The sequence below is a fragment of the Ochotona princeps genome, chromosome 17 (genome assembly GCF_030435755.1).
Source record: "Ochotona princeps isolate mOchPri1 chromosome 17, mOchPri1.hap1, whole genome shotgun sequence".
Taxonomy (NCBI): Eukaryota; Metazoa; Chordata; class Mammalia; order Lagomorpha; family Ochotonidae; genus Ochotona; species Ochotona princeps.
The window spans coordinates 14,703,968-14,719,597 of NC_080848.1; the positions used below are offsets into that span (position 1 = coordinate 14,703,968).

A 15,630-nucleotide genomic window follows, 5' to 3' on the forward strand; every position below is an offset into this window, starting at 1 on the left:
AGGGTTCTGGTCGCCCTCCCAGCCTAAGTGGGCAGCCAGGGGTGGGAGGTGAGGCTGGGCCGCAGGAAAGTGGTCGTGTTGCCCATGAGGACTATTTATGACAGTGTCTGGGAGACATTCTGGGTGTCACAACTTGACATCTGCACCTGGGGCATAGAGTCAGCATCCTGGGGAAACAGCCTTGTTGATGCTGGCCTCACAGCGAACTCTTGTCTTATTCCACACACACTTTTGGTAAATGTTACCTCATTTCCCAGTAATGAGAAAAATTTGAAAAAGACCTGGGGCTGTGTACGTGAAAGTTTTTAGAAGCAGCCGTTTTGGGTTTAGCAAAGATTAAAAACATTCCATAGGAAAAATGGCAAAGAGCAGGCTTTTCCCAGAACATAGAAGAGCAGCGTGCGTGCATGCGTGCATGGGTGAGCATCGGTGGTAGAGGCCAAAGGTGCTCGGTGCCCTAAGGCGTCACTGTGCAAGGCTGGGAATTTAGCAAGAGCAGCGGTGAGGCTGAGCAATCGCAAGGTCTAAGCCATGAGCTCACTGTGATTGCTGGGGTAGGAAATGTGCAATTGGTTTACCAAGAGCTGAAGCTTGCCCTGTGGTGGCAGGGAGCTTGTGGCACCTCGGCCTGCAGGTCAGGCCCACACCTGCTATGTTTGGCCTGATCTTCCCGGCATACTGGGAGCCTCCAACTCCGGGGGCTGTTCCACCGCCCTTGCTTTTCCCGGATGGAACATCCCATCGGGAATTGGAAGACAACACGGGTACATGTCTGCGGTCAGAGAGACATTTGTCACCAGGAGATCAGGACAATGTGCCCCCTCCCCAAGGCTTCCAGCGCCGCCCCCCCCCCCCCCGCCAGACCTGTGAGATCCTCACCCAGTCCCACCTGGCAGGAACTTCCCTGACCTCTGTCCCTTTCAGACATGCTTACAAGGACATTAAACACTGCCTGAAATCCCCAGAGATCTGTTTTCTCACATCCCCACCTCTGCTCCCCAGTGTCTGTGGTGCCCAGCCAAGCCAGTGCTGCCTACCCGCCACCTGATGCTTTCTGCAGCCCATGAGGCACCTCTGCCTAGGATGCAGCCTCATCCTCTTCCCTGGATGTCCTGGCCTTCAGCCTGACTCCAAGGTGGGCCCTGTGCCCATGACCCTCAAGGGCACTTTAGCCCCAATAATAAAAGCAGGGTTGGGCAGTGTAGGGCCCTGAATGCCAGTCTGGTCTTGGGTTCTGGGGCCTGCTGTAGAGTAGCAAAAAGTTCCCATTCCACCTCAGGACCCTCCTTTCAAACCCTGCTCCTAGCCTGGCCACTGGGTCTGAGCCCCTATCCTCCTGACTTCCGGAAGTGTAAGAAGGGTGGTGCCTGGGCACGCTGGCTCCAGCCATGGGCTCAGATCTCTCCCAAACCAGGGCCTCTCCATCCGTGTGACTCACCCAACCCCTTATGCTTCCTTGGCCAGCCCAGCCACAGCCGTCCAGCACCTGGTGACCAGGGCAGGCGCCTCGGGAACTGTGGCAACAATGGCTCACCACGAGCTGACTCAGGCAGGAAGGGGCAGGAGGAGGTGGGGGCAGGGCAGGCAGCTGTGTTTGTGTCCGCTCTGCAGCCCCTGCCTTCCAGGATTGCCAGGATTTAGCAAATAACAAGATGCACTGTTTCGGCTGAACTTCACAGGATGAACAGTTGAAACATGCAAGTATGTCAGATACTATAAGGGCCTTTTATGTGACAGGGCACCGGGCTCACAGATGGGCAGAGTCAGGACCCTATCAGAAGTGTACAAGATGCTGCGCTGCGAAGCTGCCTTTAGAACTCACTCCCGAGTTTCTGGTTGTGTCATGAGAATAACAAGTGGGCAGCGATTCCACCCTTCAAAGTTTGCAGTTATCATGAGGATAAAAGAAGTGACCAGGGGCCATGGCAGTGGCTCCATAGGCTAATCCTCCGGTGATAAGCACCAGGTGCTGGTTCATATCCTGGCTGCTCTACTTCTGATCCAGCTCCCTGCTCGTGGCCTGGGAAAGCAGTATAGGACGGCCCAAAGCCTTGGGACGCTGCACCTGTGTGGGAGACCTGGAAGAAGCTACTGACATCTGGTTTCATATTGGCTCAGCTCTGGTCATTACTGCCATTTGAGAAGAAAACCAGCAAATGGAAACTCTGTTTCTCCTACTCTGTAAATTTGCCTTTTCAATTTAAAAAAAAATTTTTTTTTTTTTTTTTTGAGGAAGGAAGGAAGGCCACCCTTCTAATGGCTTTTTGTTTCGATTGTAATCCTCATCCTAGGATGAGTTTTATCTCCACCATTCTCAAGTGGCCACAATGGCTGGAGCTGAACCAATTTGAAGCCAGGAAGCCAGGAGCCTCCTTGGGGTCTCCCATGTGCAGGGTCCCAAGGCTTTGGGCTAGCCTCAGCTGCTTTCCTAGGCCATAGCAGGGAACTGGATGGGAAGTGGGGTGCCAGAATTAGAACTGGTATGTATATGGGATCCTGGTGCGTTCAAGGCAAGGACTTTGGCCACTAGGCTACCATGCCAGGCCCCCATTTTTTTTTTTTTAAGATTTATTTTTATTGGGAAGGCAGGTCATATTTATGGAGAGAAGGAGAGACAGAAAGATCTTTCATCTGCTGGTTCACTCCCCAAGTAGCCACAGTGACTAAAGCTGAGGACTTAAGTCGCTGGGCTACCGCGCCAGGCCCTGCTGTTCTTTTTTTTCCCTTCCCTAACATTGTTCTTAAAAGACTCCCTTGGCCCTTCCACCCCACCACACCTTTGTGCCCTTCTCCCCACCACCAAGCTGGGATTCTTTCCCCTTGTGTCTGCCATACTGGACAAAAAAAAAAAAAAACAAAAAACAAAAAACAAAAACCACCTCCCTTGGCCCCATCCCTGTTTCTGCCTCTCTGGGAGCCCTTCTGGCGGCTGTGACAGAAGGCCTCTGCCTTATGCAAACCTTGCTTTGCTCACTGTGTAGCCCACAGGGAAATTCTGCTCCAAGGATAATGTTTTTGCTAAAAAATTTTTCACTTGAAAAATATATTTATTTGCAAGGCACACAGAAACAGAGAGCACCCACCTGCTGCTCACTCCTCAGATGCCTGCGGCGACCTGGGCCTGCAGCTGGGAACTCCATCCAGGACTCCCACAGCAGTGGCCGGCACCCTGTCCCTCCTGCTGCCTCCCAGGGTTACATTAGCAGGAATGCTGGGTTCAGTAACCAAGCTGAGATTCAAACCCAGGTTTATCTGATGTGGGATGCTGGTGTTTAAACCACTAAGCTAAACGTTTGTCCCTCCAAATCTGTCTTTCACTTGACGTTCAAGTATAATTGGGTATTCTGTATTTTATCTGGTGACTCAAGCTCCTAGGGATGCATGTGCCTGCTGCGGGGAAGCTGTGGCCTCCTGTGGGGTGGAATAGAGCCCAAGGGCCTCCCCAGCCAAGCTCTGGACTGCATCTGCTGGCATTCCTGGCAGCTCAATCCAGGGTGGCTATCAGGGACCCAGCCCTGCTGAGGCTCAGCAGGAATAGAACCAGAGCAGGAAGGATGTATTGACAATGTCTGAAGCAAGGGAAAAGGAAACAACAGCAGAAACCACTAAGGCAAGATTGAGCCATAGCTTTTCCACGACTTTAACAACCCCACACGAGACAGGCAGGGTCGAAGTATTTGCGGTGTACACAGTGACCACAATATATAAACTGCCCTGAGGGTTCAATAAGCAAACACACACAGGAGGAAAACTAGTGAAGGGAAGCCAGAGGGCTGCCTTGAGGCATGTGCTGGGTTGGTGGTTTGGGTGAGATTAGAGTTGGCAGTACTGACCTTCCTGGGGAACAAATTGCCCAGTAGCTGCCGCGGCCTCTGGCCACACCAGGGGCTCTCCCATTGGCTGACACTGGTGCCATAGGATAATTACAGAAGAAAAACTCATGGGGCAGCCCTGCTGGCATGCCACATCTGAGAGCCAGGAGTCCCAGCTCCTCCGCTTCTGACCCAGCTTCCTGCCCACATGCCTGGCAAGGCATGAGGTGGCCCAAGTACCTGGGCCCCTGCTGTCCACATGGAGATCCAGATGGAGGTCTTGGCCTCTGCTCTTGGTCTGGCCCAACCCTGCAGCAGCTAACCGGGGAGTGAACTAGGTGATGATGGGAGATCTCTCTCTCATTCTCTCAGTCACTCTGCCTTTCAAAGAAATACATAATTAGATAGGTAGATGATAGATAGATAGATAGATAGATAGATAGATAGATAGATAGATCTGCTTTTTTTAAAAGCCAGGTACATTGTTTCTCAGGAAACTGTCATTTCCTTTTCTGTGCTTTAAAGAATGGGCACCCCTTAGCTTGGGTGCCAACCCACCTTCCACCACCATACGCAGTCACATGAGGCCCAGATGGGATGCTGGGTGTGAAGCAATCCTGTAAACTGGCACACAGAACGCTGGGAAACTCCACTGAGGACATCAAAGGCACTCCTGTGGTCAAGCTTGTGACCTGGCTCTGCAGCAACCTGCCCAGGCCGAGGGGAGGAAACCACCTCCTGGGGCAGGCTGACTGACGGGCAGGTCCAGGAGTCAGCTGCTGTAGCTGGGACAGGACGGGGTGGGGGCAGGGAGGAGCAGTATTGCTGGGTCATTCTTCAGATGCCTGCAGCCAGGAACTCCATGCAGCTCTCCCTCATGAGTGGCCAAGACCCAAGACCTTGAGTGGTCACCTGCTGCCTTCTGGGCAACATGCTGGCAGGAGGCTGGGGTCAGGGGCATCTCAGACACCAGGCCAAGCACCTACCCCTCTGCTTTCATCTTTGAGGTCAGGACCATTGTTAGATCCATTTTACAATGAGAGGGTGAGTCAGGCATGGCCAGCAGCCTTTCTGAGATCAGAGGGCTGAAGGCGCGGGGGAGGGGAACCTGAGGTTGACTCCAGCCCATCCCAGGAACCCTCCCACATGACCCTGTCTCATTGCCTCCCGCAGTACGATTGTGAGCAGTGAGGTTTAGTATTTGCCTGCAATGGGTTATAGCAGCAAGCCCTCAGAACAGTTCAGAAGAACAAGACAGAAAGGCTCCATCCTCTTTTGGCACAGCTCCTTCCTCTTTTGACACAGGGGTTGAACAGGGTCTGGCCAAGCTGGTCAGCCATTGCAGCCACCATCTGGTGTCTGGCAGGGATGTGGCTGTGTGGGACTGGGTGGGGTTTGGTGAACCATGTTCCTTTATGGGGCTCTTACCAAAAACCAACCCCAAATCTGCTTCTGGTAATGGATGCTTTGTAGCTCTCCTTTTACAGTCAGGAGTAAAATTCTGACATGATCCAATTTTCCTACACAAAGCGTTCTTAGAAATCTGTTATGCTGGACTGTCATTGTGAGGTAGGGGATAAAAACACCATCTGCCATACTGGCATCCCATGTGGGAGACCAGGAGGAAGCTCCTAGCTTTGGACTGGCCCAGCTCTGGCCTCTGGCCAATGCAACCATCTGGGGAGTGACCCAGTGGGTAGAAGATATCTCTCTTTCTCTCTGTGTAACTCTGCCTTTCAAGTAAAATAAACAAATCTTTTTTTATTATCTTTTTTAAATTTTTGCTGTTGTTTCCATGGTTGACAAGAATGCAGGCCCAGGAGGACCATCAAATAAGGTGGGGAGGGTCAAGGCATAGGGGAAGGTGTGTTGGGCAAATGCTTCTAATTTTTTCCCCATTTTCTCCTGTACCTGAGTGGGGGGAGGAGGGACGGGGAGGAGTCTGCTCCAGCTGCCAAACTTACATTAGTACCCAGGGATGGGAATGTCCACTTGATATCATCTTAGCCAACCTCACCAGGTTTGCTCCTGGCTTGGGGGTCCAACATGCTGGTGGATGCTATGGCCCAGTCTAGCATGGCCCATTTTACCTCAGCATTTGCCAGCAGGTGCTTAGGCTAACTCCACTTGGCCTGCCCCCAGTCCCAGCTCATGCTGGTGGGTGCTGCAGCCTAGCCCAGCCCAGCCAACCACCAGTTCTGTCCCTAATGTGAACTGACAAGTGTTGCATCCCAACCTGGCCTGGCCTGAACCTCATCTTGATTCCCACACCTGCCAATGGGTGTTGCAGACTAGGCCAGCCTGGCCTGCCCACAGACCTGACCCATGTGTATGCTGACTGGGTACTGTAGCCTGGCATGGCCTGCCCTCAGCCTTGGTTCTCATACTCACTAGGCAGGGCTGTGTCTTTTTTTTTTTTTTTAAGATTTATTTTATTTTTACTACAAAGTCAGATATACTGAGAGGATGAGAGATAGAGAGGAAGTGGAGCTGCCGGGATAAGAACCAGCAACCATATGGGATCAAGGCGAGGACCTTAGCCACTAGGCCACGCTGCCGAGCCCCAGGGCTGTGTCTTAATAAGCTCCCCTATCAGACCAACTCCCAGTTGTGGGTCTTGCACACACGTGGGTGTTTGGCTCGATCTAACTTGGCCCACCTCCAGTCTTGATCTTCACCAGTGGGTACTACAGCCTTGTAAGATCAACCCACACCTTCTCTGGCTTGCATTGCTGGGTGCTACAGCCTGGCCCGTCCCCAGACCTGGCCTCTCATGTAGATCAGCAGGTGCTGCAACCTAACTCAGTCTGTCCCACACTCACTGCTCTCGCGAGTGCCAGTGAATTTTGGACCTTATCCCAGCCTGGCACATGCCCAGGCCTAGCCCACACATGCTGATGAATGTCATAGCCATTTTCAGCCCAGCCCCACCCCCTTTCCTGCTCTCATGTTCACCAGTGGGAACAGGAACTCAGTAGTCACATGCCCTTAGCTCCCCTGCCAGACCCACTCCAGCCACAGAATTTGTAAATGCCAATGGCTGTTCTGACCCAGCCAGGCATGGCCTAAACACCCTCGGTCCTTGCCATTGGGTGCTACAGCCTGGTCCCGCCCGGCCTGCCCCCATCCCTGGCTCTCAGGCAAAATGGTGGGTGTGATAGCCTGGCCTGACATGTCCCATACCCCTTCCTGGCTCCTGTATATGCCAGTATATGCTATGGTTTGGCCTGGTCCTGCCTGGTCCACCCCTCACGCCTGCCTACACCCAGCCCTGACTCTCGTACTCACCAGTGGAAGCTACGGCCTAGGAGGGGAGTTCTCCAAATTCCTCTACCAGATTCAGGCCTGGAGCTCACACATGTCAGTAGTGCCAGGCCCCTACCCAGTATAGTCTGGCCCTCCAGTCTCGGCCTTTATGTGTGCTGGTGGATGTTGTGGCCCAGCCTGCCTCACACTCAATTTCTGGGTGCGCCCATGGATGATGCTGTAGCCTGGAGCAGTTTGGCCTGTTCCAACCTTAGTTTCCATGAGTTTTGGTGAGTGCTGTGGTCATGCCTAGTTCAGCCCATCGTCACCCCTAGCTCACGAGCAAACCAGTGGGTATTGAGTTCCATAGGGCTAAGTACACAAATCGCCCACAGAGCCTGCACTCAGACCCAGTTCTCTTGGATGTCAGTTAGTGTCCAGGCCCACCCCCTGCCCCAACACTTGCAGGCACTGTGGTTTAACTTTGCCAGGCAGGCCCCCAGCTCTGGTGGGTGGTGGTCAGTACCAACTAGCCCAGGTACGGTCTCCCCTGTGAACAGGTGCATTGATCTGACCCAGAAAGGTCCTCCAGGTCCCTCCTCCAAACCACCTGGCCTCGGCTGCCTCCTTTACCTGCAAGTATGGTAGCCTGTTGAGCAGAAGTTCCCCAGGAGTCACTCCTCACCTGTACCATTCTCCAGCAGTCCTCCATCTCACATATGCCCATATTCCCTTCCCCGAGCAACCAACAACTTCTATGTGCTCAAGCACATGGGACCCCAAGCCCAATCTTCTGGCAGTGTGGCATGCCAGTCTGAGGCCTTGCCCACCTGCAAAGGGCCCATTTATGCTCATATGTGGGTTGGGTCCCCTGATCCTGTCTGCTGCTGTGCCAGCATTTGCCCCTAATATCTTTTTAAAAAAATAAAATAGGCAACTATGCTAGCATACTGATACAGTTAACACAAATTTTGCATTAACCACTAGCTGCTTTTCCCCCAGCAGTGTAACACTTGCCTAGCTACAAGGCAACCAGGGCACTTGCTTACAGCTGGGAAAATTAAATATGTATATATATATATTAAATATGTATATATATATACATACATACAGATATATACATATATATACATACATATATATATACATATATATACACACACACATATACATATATATATAAAGTTTGAACTGTAGGGCCTGGCATGATGGCTCCATGGCTAAATCCCCCCTTTGCAAGTGCTGGGATCCCATATGGGCACCGGTTCTAATCCTGACAACCCTGCTTCCCATCCAGCTCCCTGCTTGTGGCCTGGGAAAGCAGTCGAGGATGGCCCAATGCTTTGGGATCCTGCACCCGTGTGGGACACATGGAAGAAGTTCCTGGCTTCTTGGTTTCGGATTGGCTCAGCTCCAGTCATTGCAGCCGCTTGGGGAGTGAACCATTGGATGGAAGATCTTCCTTTCTGTCTCTCCTCCTTTCTGTATATCTGCCTTTCCAATAAAAATTAATGAATCTTTTTAAAAATTGAATTGTAGATGCCTGTGTTGTGGTGCTTTGAGTTAAGCCATCACCTTCAACACTGGCATCTCATACATATAAGTGCCAGTTCACGAGCCAGTTCAAGGTCCCGCTGCTCTCTGATGATTCAGCCCCCTGCTAATGCACCTGAGAAAAGCAGCTGAAGGTGGTTCAAGTCATTGGGCCCCCCTGTACCAGTGTGGGGACCCAGATGGAATCCCAGGTTCCTGGCATCTGCTTGGCATGGCCCCAGCTGCAATGGCGGGGAGTGAACCAGCGGATATAGGATCTCTCTCTCTCTCATTCTGCCTTTCAAATAAATTCTCAAGATAATCTTATTTAAAACTTTGAGGTTTTTTTTTTTGTTAAAGGTTTATTTATTTTATTACAAAGTCAGATATACAGAGAGGAGGAGAGACAGAGAGGAAGATCTTCTGTCCGATGATTCACTCCCCAAGTGAGCCGCAACGGCTGGTGCGCGCCGATCCGATGCCGGGAACCAGGAACCTCTTCCGGATCTCCCACGCGGGTGCAGGGTCCCAATGCATTGGGCCGTCCTCGACTGCTTTCCCAGGCCACAAGCAGGGAGCTTGATGGGAAGTGGAGCTGCCAGGATTAGAACCGGTGCCCATATGGGATCTCAGCGTGTTCAAGGCGAGGACTTTAGCTGCTAGGCCACGCCACCGGGCCCAAAACTTGTTAGTTTTAATAGGAACAAAACCCTCTCAGCCGTATTGCATGGTGGAATTTGATTACAACTGTTCCCAACAAATGTGGGTGAAGCAGCGCCAGCTTGCTGGTTTCTCGTGCGTGTGACTTGGGGAAAGACAGACGAGTGCTGGCCCAGGTGTCCTTGCCTCATCCCACTGCCCTCCAGGGACACAGCGCGGGGCCACCTGCCATCCTCAGGCATGCCGGTGTCAAGAACGCCCCCTAGGGGGCGCTGGCAGACCTGAGGGAGCCGCCAGGGACCTCTGCCTGAAGAGGGGTTCCCTAGGGCTGCAGGATCCTGCCGCGCACTTTGCAGGGCCCTTGGAGGGATTTGCTGCTCCTACAGACTGCTGCAAAGGAAACCCGGTCAACATGCCCCTGCCTAGGTGTCTGAGCCAGGCCCCTTGCTCTGGAGACCTCAGCCAGGCCCCCTTGGGTGTCCAGAACCTTCCAGCTGGCCTTCTGAGGGGCAGGGAGGAGGCAGGGAGGCCCTTCCCCAGCTGGGAAGGTCATCGCTATTTCATTCTTCCATTCTGGCATTGTGGTGCAACAAACAGGTTCAGCAGCTTACGTGGTATCCCTTATGAGCACCAGTTCCTGTCCAGGCAGCTCCCCTTTCCGACCAGCCCCCTGCTCATGTGCCTGAGAAAGCAGTGGAAGATGGCCCGAGTTCTTGGGCACTGCACCCACTTCGAGGACCTGAATGGATTCCAGGTTTTGGCCTGGTCCTGCCTCCAGCTTCATGCATCCTCAGGGCCTGCAGCGTGCTGCTCCACTGCCCGAGAGGGGACAAGGTCCAACAGCAGGAAACCCCCCCCTTGGGGAAGGCAACATCTACCACCCAGAGCTCCTGCCAGGTGCCCCACTTGTCCTCTGTGACCCCCTTCTCATCCTCACGCCCCGACCACAGAGTAGCCTGGGCCTGGGAGTCTTGCTCTAGGCTCACAGACACTGCTGAGTTCTCTCCCCTCTTTCCCCTGAATCCCTCCTTCTGCCCCATGCCTGTCTTCCTAGACCCCGGGGGCGGGGGAGACGAGGTCTCAGTCCTGCTCACAGTGCCCACATCCCGTGTCAGAGGGCCTGGGTTCAGGCGCCAGCTCTGCTTCCTATCCTAGCTGCTGCCAACACATCCTGGGGAAGCGACAGGCGACGCTCAGGAGCGGGGCTATTGCCCCCCATCCCTCAATCCCAGAGACCCATCGGAGCTACAGGCCTGTTGGCCACAGCCTGGCTCAGCCCTAGCTGTTGTGGACATTTGGAGGGTAAATCATTGGATGGGAGTGTGTGTCTCTCTTCTTGTGTCTACCCTTCAAAATATCAAAAACATTACAGTTGAAAGGAGTGTCTGTTTTCCCACGTGTACCAGGAGTCTGCGATGGCCACATGCTGACCGTGAGACCACTGGTGTTCAGCGGAGTCAGTGGCCACCTCCTCAGAGCCACCCTGCAGCTGCCAGGCTCTCACACACACACCCACACCCCTGCAAGGAAAGGACTTGCCCCGCCCAGGGGCCCTCCCTGTGCCAGGGCCACTCTCTCTCCCCCGACCCCAGGTCCCTGATGCAGCTCAGAGTCTGTGCCAGGGGGAGCAGGTGCCGCAAGAGCCTTCATTTTCAGACGGGCAAGCAGAAAGATCGTGCCCTTTGCCCTGGGTGGAAGTTTTGTTATCCATGGACCAGATCTGGGGGGGAGGCATGTAGGAGTGGGGGAACAAGCGATAATGACCATGGCAGCTTGCTGCAGGAGCCCCCAGGGGCTGGTGACCGCCAGCTCGGGCCCTCAGCATGTCACAGCTTAGACGGCGACACCGCGGCTCGGTTTATAAACGGGGAAACTGAGTCTCAGGCGGCCGGTGAAGCTTCCCGGGCTCCGAGGAGGGGTGCTGCGGCTGCACGTGGAGCCCGGTTTCGGATGCAGGGGTCAGTCGGACAGGGTGGGCGTGACGCCGGGGTCTCACTGGCAGACCCTAACTTCTGAGGTGGCAAAGGGCCTTTCGGGTGAGCCACGCTCTCGCGGTCGCGGACGCTCTCGGACACGCTGGTGAACTCCGGACTGGCTAGGGAAGGCCCCGGGAAGCCCCTAGGCTTCTTTCCCAGGGAAGGCAAACGGTCGGCCTCTCGGCATCCACGTGCAGAAGCCGGCAGCAACCGGCTGGCGGGGCGGCTCCAGCGCCGGCGACGGCCAATGGGAACCTAAAGGGCGGGGAAGGTAGTGACGTCAAGGTCACCGCCCACTCTCTTAAAGACGCAAAGCTCGTCGCCCATGTGGGTTTTCTGTGTTAGGACAAATAATAACGAATGTTAAAGGCAAGGTGGACGGGGTGGTCCTCGGTGCCGGAAGTCGCCGGTTGGAGGCCCGGCCGCTGCACTTCCAGCGCACTGCTCATGGCTTGGGAAGGCAGTGGAAGGTGGGAACACCCGAGCGGACGGCGCGCAACCCACGCCGCTGGGGAAGCTCTGCCAGCGTCGGGAGCCTCGGGGTGTGGCAGCGGTGGGGCCGAGAGAACGCGCCCCGAAAGCTTCCGGGAGCGCGGGGTGGGGAGCGTGGGCGGGGCCGACGGTACGCCGGGTTCGCAGTCGGTCGGCCCGCAGGGGGCGGGGCCGGCTCCGCCGCCCTCCCGGTCGGCCGCGGGCGCTTGGCGAGGGTTCGCTGAGCCTGCACCGGCCGCGGATCCGCTATGGGCCCGCCGGGCCCGGGCCGCCGCGCCGCACGAGAGCCGGGTTGGAGCTAGGTGGGCGGGCCGGGGCCCGGAACGGGAGGGAGGGCGACCGAGTCGGCTTGGAGGGGATTGCGGCCCCGGGCGCGTGGAACCGGTGTCCCGGCCCGTGTCGTGGGCGCGAGCACGAAGGCTGCTTGCTTCCGAGGCCCCGGGCCTGGCCCTTGCGGGCCCGGGAGCGCCGCTCGCCGTTTGCCCTCGCTGGCCGACTCCGGCCTCGCGGGGCGCAGGTGTTTGGGACCCGGGAGTCCAGACGGCTTGGGCGCGCGTGGCGTGGCGCAGGACATGGCACTGGCCGGTATTGTGGGGACCGAAGGGCCGACCGTTCCAGCCTCCTTCGACGCCGTCGTTGGAGCGACCTTGGGCCTCGGTTTCCCCGGTGGCGCCAAGGGCACCGACAGGAGCTGTTTTACAAGGTTGCCCTGCGGGTGGCTGAGGAAATTGCAGTGCTGGGGCCCGAGGGGCGGATCAGGTGCATCCCCCCCAGGAGGATCCCTCGTGGGAGTGGGAGTTCTGCTAACTCGAGTTTCCTTCTTAGGACTGAAGGTGCAAGATGGCTGAGCAGGACCCCGGGGGCATTAGCCCCCTTCAGCAGATGATGGCCTCCGGCGCTGGCGCTGTGGTCACCTCCCTCTTCAGTAAGACCTGGGGAGGTGGGACCCGAGCAGCGGGAGGGGATGGGGGCACGGAGGGGATGGGGCACGCTGGCCTAGGCCCTGGGGAGGGGCAGGGTGAGTCCTGAGGTGCCTTCGGACCTGTCCCTCCCGCAGTGACGCCACTGGATGTGGTGAAGGTCCGCCTGCAGGCGCAGCGCCCTTCGGTGGCCGGAGGTGAGGCCCTGCGCCTGCCCGGTGGGGGAAGGAGGCCAGGGGCTCTCTTCACCAGAGGGGCTCTCCTCACGCGGCAGGGGGACCCCTGTGTTTCAGGGCTGGCGCCTCCCTCACGACTCTGGAGCCTCTCCTATGCCAACTGTGAGTGTGTGTGTGTGTGTGTGTGTGTGTGTGGTGCACCTGGGGAGGGAGTGTCCTCCACGAACTGCTAGCCAACCCTTAGTGGTCCAAGCGGGGACTCCAGGTGGGCTTCACTGGCCCTCCAGGGATGGGGGACCGCTTCCCCAGAGTCCCCTTTGCTCCCGACTGCAGGGAAGTGCCTGCTGTACTGCAGTGGTGTCCTGGAGCCGCTGTACTTGTGCCCGAATGGCGCCCGCTGTGCCACCTGGTTTCAGGATCCTACCCGTTTTACTGGCACCATGGTGAGGGATGGCAAGGCCATTCTGAGCAATCCAGGTGGGGGGTGGCACTTGCATAGGTACAGGGCAAGTTGGGGGAGGCGGCTTAGCAAGGGGAAGTGGTGTCCCCACGAATAGGAATCCACTTTGAGGGAATGAGGGACATGGCGTGTGTTGGAGCTGGGCAGCGGCCAGGCTCAGGTCCACCCTTCTGTCCCGGGCTGTGCCCGCTCTGCCAGGATGCCTTCGTGAAGATTGTGAGGCATGAGGGCACCCGAAGGCTGTGGAGCGGCCTCCCAGCCACGCTGTGAGTAGCTGGCTGCCGTGGCTGCTGGCCCTTGCTGTCTGTGTGGGCAGGAGAGGGGAGGGGCTCTTGGAAGGTTGTGGGGGATGCTGAGCTGTGTCCACACCTAGGGTGATGACCGTGCCAGCGACTGCCATCTACTTCACCGCCTATGACCAGCTCAAGGCTTTCCTGTGTACCCGAACCCTGACTTCAGACCTCTATGTGCCCATGGTGGCCGGCGCACTGGCTCGCCGTGAGCACAGCCTGTCCCTCTGTCCCTACGGGTGCCCGAGTGTCTGCCAGCCAGGGGTGGAGAGCCCTTCCTGGTCCCCTGAGGCAGCCCCAGCTGCATTTCTGATGGGCCTATCCCTGCCTCCCTGCAGTGGGCACCGTGACTGTGCTCAGCCCCCTTGAGCTGGTGCGGACCAAGCTGCAGGCGCGGCACGTGTCTTACCGGGAGCTGGGCACCTGTGTGCGCTCTGCCGTGGCTCAGGGTGGCTGGCGCTCCCTGTGGCTGGGCTGGGGACCCACAGCCCTTCGAGACGTGCCCTTCTCAGGTAGGGTGCCTGGCATACCACAGGTGGGGTCTGTCTAGCTGGGAGGAGTGTGCCAGGCCTTCAGGAGCTGAGCCCTGCCGGGATCCTGTCATTGAGCTTGGCACAGTGGGCGTCATTGTCAGGGGGTCTGGAATCCCGTCTTGGGCCTGCCTGTCTCTGATGGTGTCCCTCCCCGTCCCAGCCCTATACTGGTTCAACTATGAGCTGTTGAAGGACTGGCTGAGCGGTCTCCGGCCAAAGGACCAGACATCTGTGGGTATCAGCTTTGTGGCTGGCGGTGTCTCGGGGATGGTGAGTTGGCTGGGCCAGGGGGCTGAGAGGTGCCCCAGTTGCCACAGGCCGGTTGCCAGTTGCTGGTCCATCCTGTGCTGCCCTCTTCCCTCCTAGAGGGGGTCTGTGGCTGCTGGGCTGGGGGACTCAGGGCTGGGCACTCTCTCTATCCCCAGGTAGCTGCCACTCTGACCCTCCCCTTCGACGTGGTGAAGACTCAACGCCAGGTGGCATTGGGAACCGTGGGAGCCATGCGAGGTCAGGGGCCGGGTGACATGGGGCGGCCCGGGGGCCAACCAGGGACCTTAGGTGTCCAACTGAGTGGCCTTGCACTTGTAGTGTCGCCCCGGCACACCATCTCCACGTGGCTGCTGCTGCGGAAGATCCAGGCCGAGTCTGGCACCCGGGGCCTCTTTGCAGGTGAGTTGGCTGGTGTTAGGGGCAGTGCCCAGCCCCTGACCCCTGACTCCTGACCCAGCCTCCCTACCCTGCAGGCTTCCTCCCCAGGATCATCAAGGCCGCCCCATCTTGCGCCATCATGATCAGCACTTACGAGTTTGGCAAAAGCTTCTTCCAGAGGCTCAACCAGGACCGGCCTCAACACCCCTGAGGACTGGGCAAGAGGCAGCTAGCCAAGTGCCTTTTCTTAGCTCCCAGGGGTGGGTGGGGCAGGGCATGCTCCCCTGTCCTCCCAACACGAGCCCCCAGGGTAGGCTGCCCCTCTGGGCCTCCAAGGCCTTTGTCAGTCACAGCCCTTCTCCTGCCCCAAAGATCATCCCTTCCCTTCACCCCAAGTTCAAGACCAAATCCACTCCCCTGCCATGTTTGCCTTTGTGTTCTCCGGTGCTGGGCTGCCTCTTGGAGCTAGGGAGCCCTGCCCCAGCCCAGCCTTGCCCCTGTGAACCCCTGAAGTGTAAAGATGATGAACTCACACTCAGTGTCTGTGACTGGGGACCAGGAGTTGGGGGGTGGGGTAGGGAAGGTGAATGTTGAAGAAAGTATTTGAGAGGGCCTGGGGCCCCTGGAACTAGTTTTGGCTGCCCAGGGCAGCACCCACGAGGGGACCTCCCCACTCAGCCACGGGACCTTGTGCAAGAGGGAAATGAGCCCCGGCAGCGGGGTGTGGGCCGTTCTGGGTGAGCCTGCTGTATTACTGCCAGGCCATGGAGTCCTGCCCAAAGCAGGAGCTTCTGTTTCAAGAGCAAGGTCTGATTTCACAGAACCAACCCTTGCCTGGCCTGGGCAGGCTCAAGACCAGCAGGTTGTAGAGCGCCCCATCTGAG

The 15,630-nt window shown here is 56.9% G+C and overlaps 1 protein-coding gene across 2 annotated transcripts; it reads left to right on the forward strand.

Moving 5' to 3' along the window:
- Positions 1-11,605: 11,605 nt before the first annotated feature.
- Positions 11,606-15,280, forward strand: SLC25A39 (solute carrier family 25 member 39). 2 transcript variants are annotated; one of them, XM_058675295.1, is made up of 12 exons: positions 11,606-11,697; positions 12,545-12,644; positions 12,777-12,836; positions 12,933-12,977; positions 13,149-13,258; positions 13,474-13,541; positions 13,649-13,773; positions 13,904-14,077; positions 14,259-14,368; positions 14,524-14,605; positions 14,687-14,767; positions 14,842-15,280. In XM_058675295.1, exons 2-12 carry the CDS (start codon positions 12,560-12,562, stop codon positions 14,955-14,957), a joined length of 1,056 nt encoding a protein of 351 aa, XP_058531278.1. In that variant the 5' UTR covers positions 11,606-11,697; positions 12,545-12,559; the 3' UTR covers positions 14,958-15,280. The 2 variants fall into 2 exon arrangements, with proteins under 2 accessions (XP_058531278.1, XP_058531277.1); XM_058675294.1 differs by lacking the exon at positions 11,606-11,697 and adding an exon at positions 11,889-12,021.
- Positions 15,281-15,630: the final 350 nt, after the last annotated feature.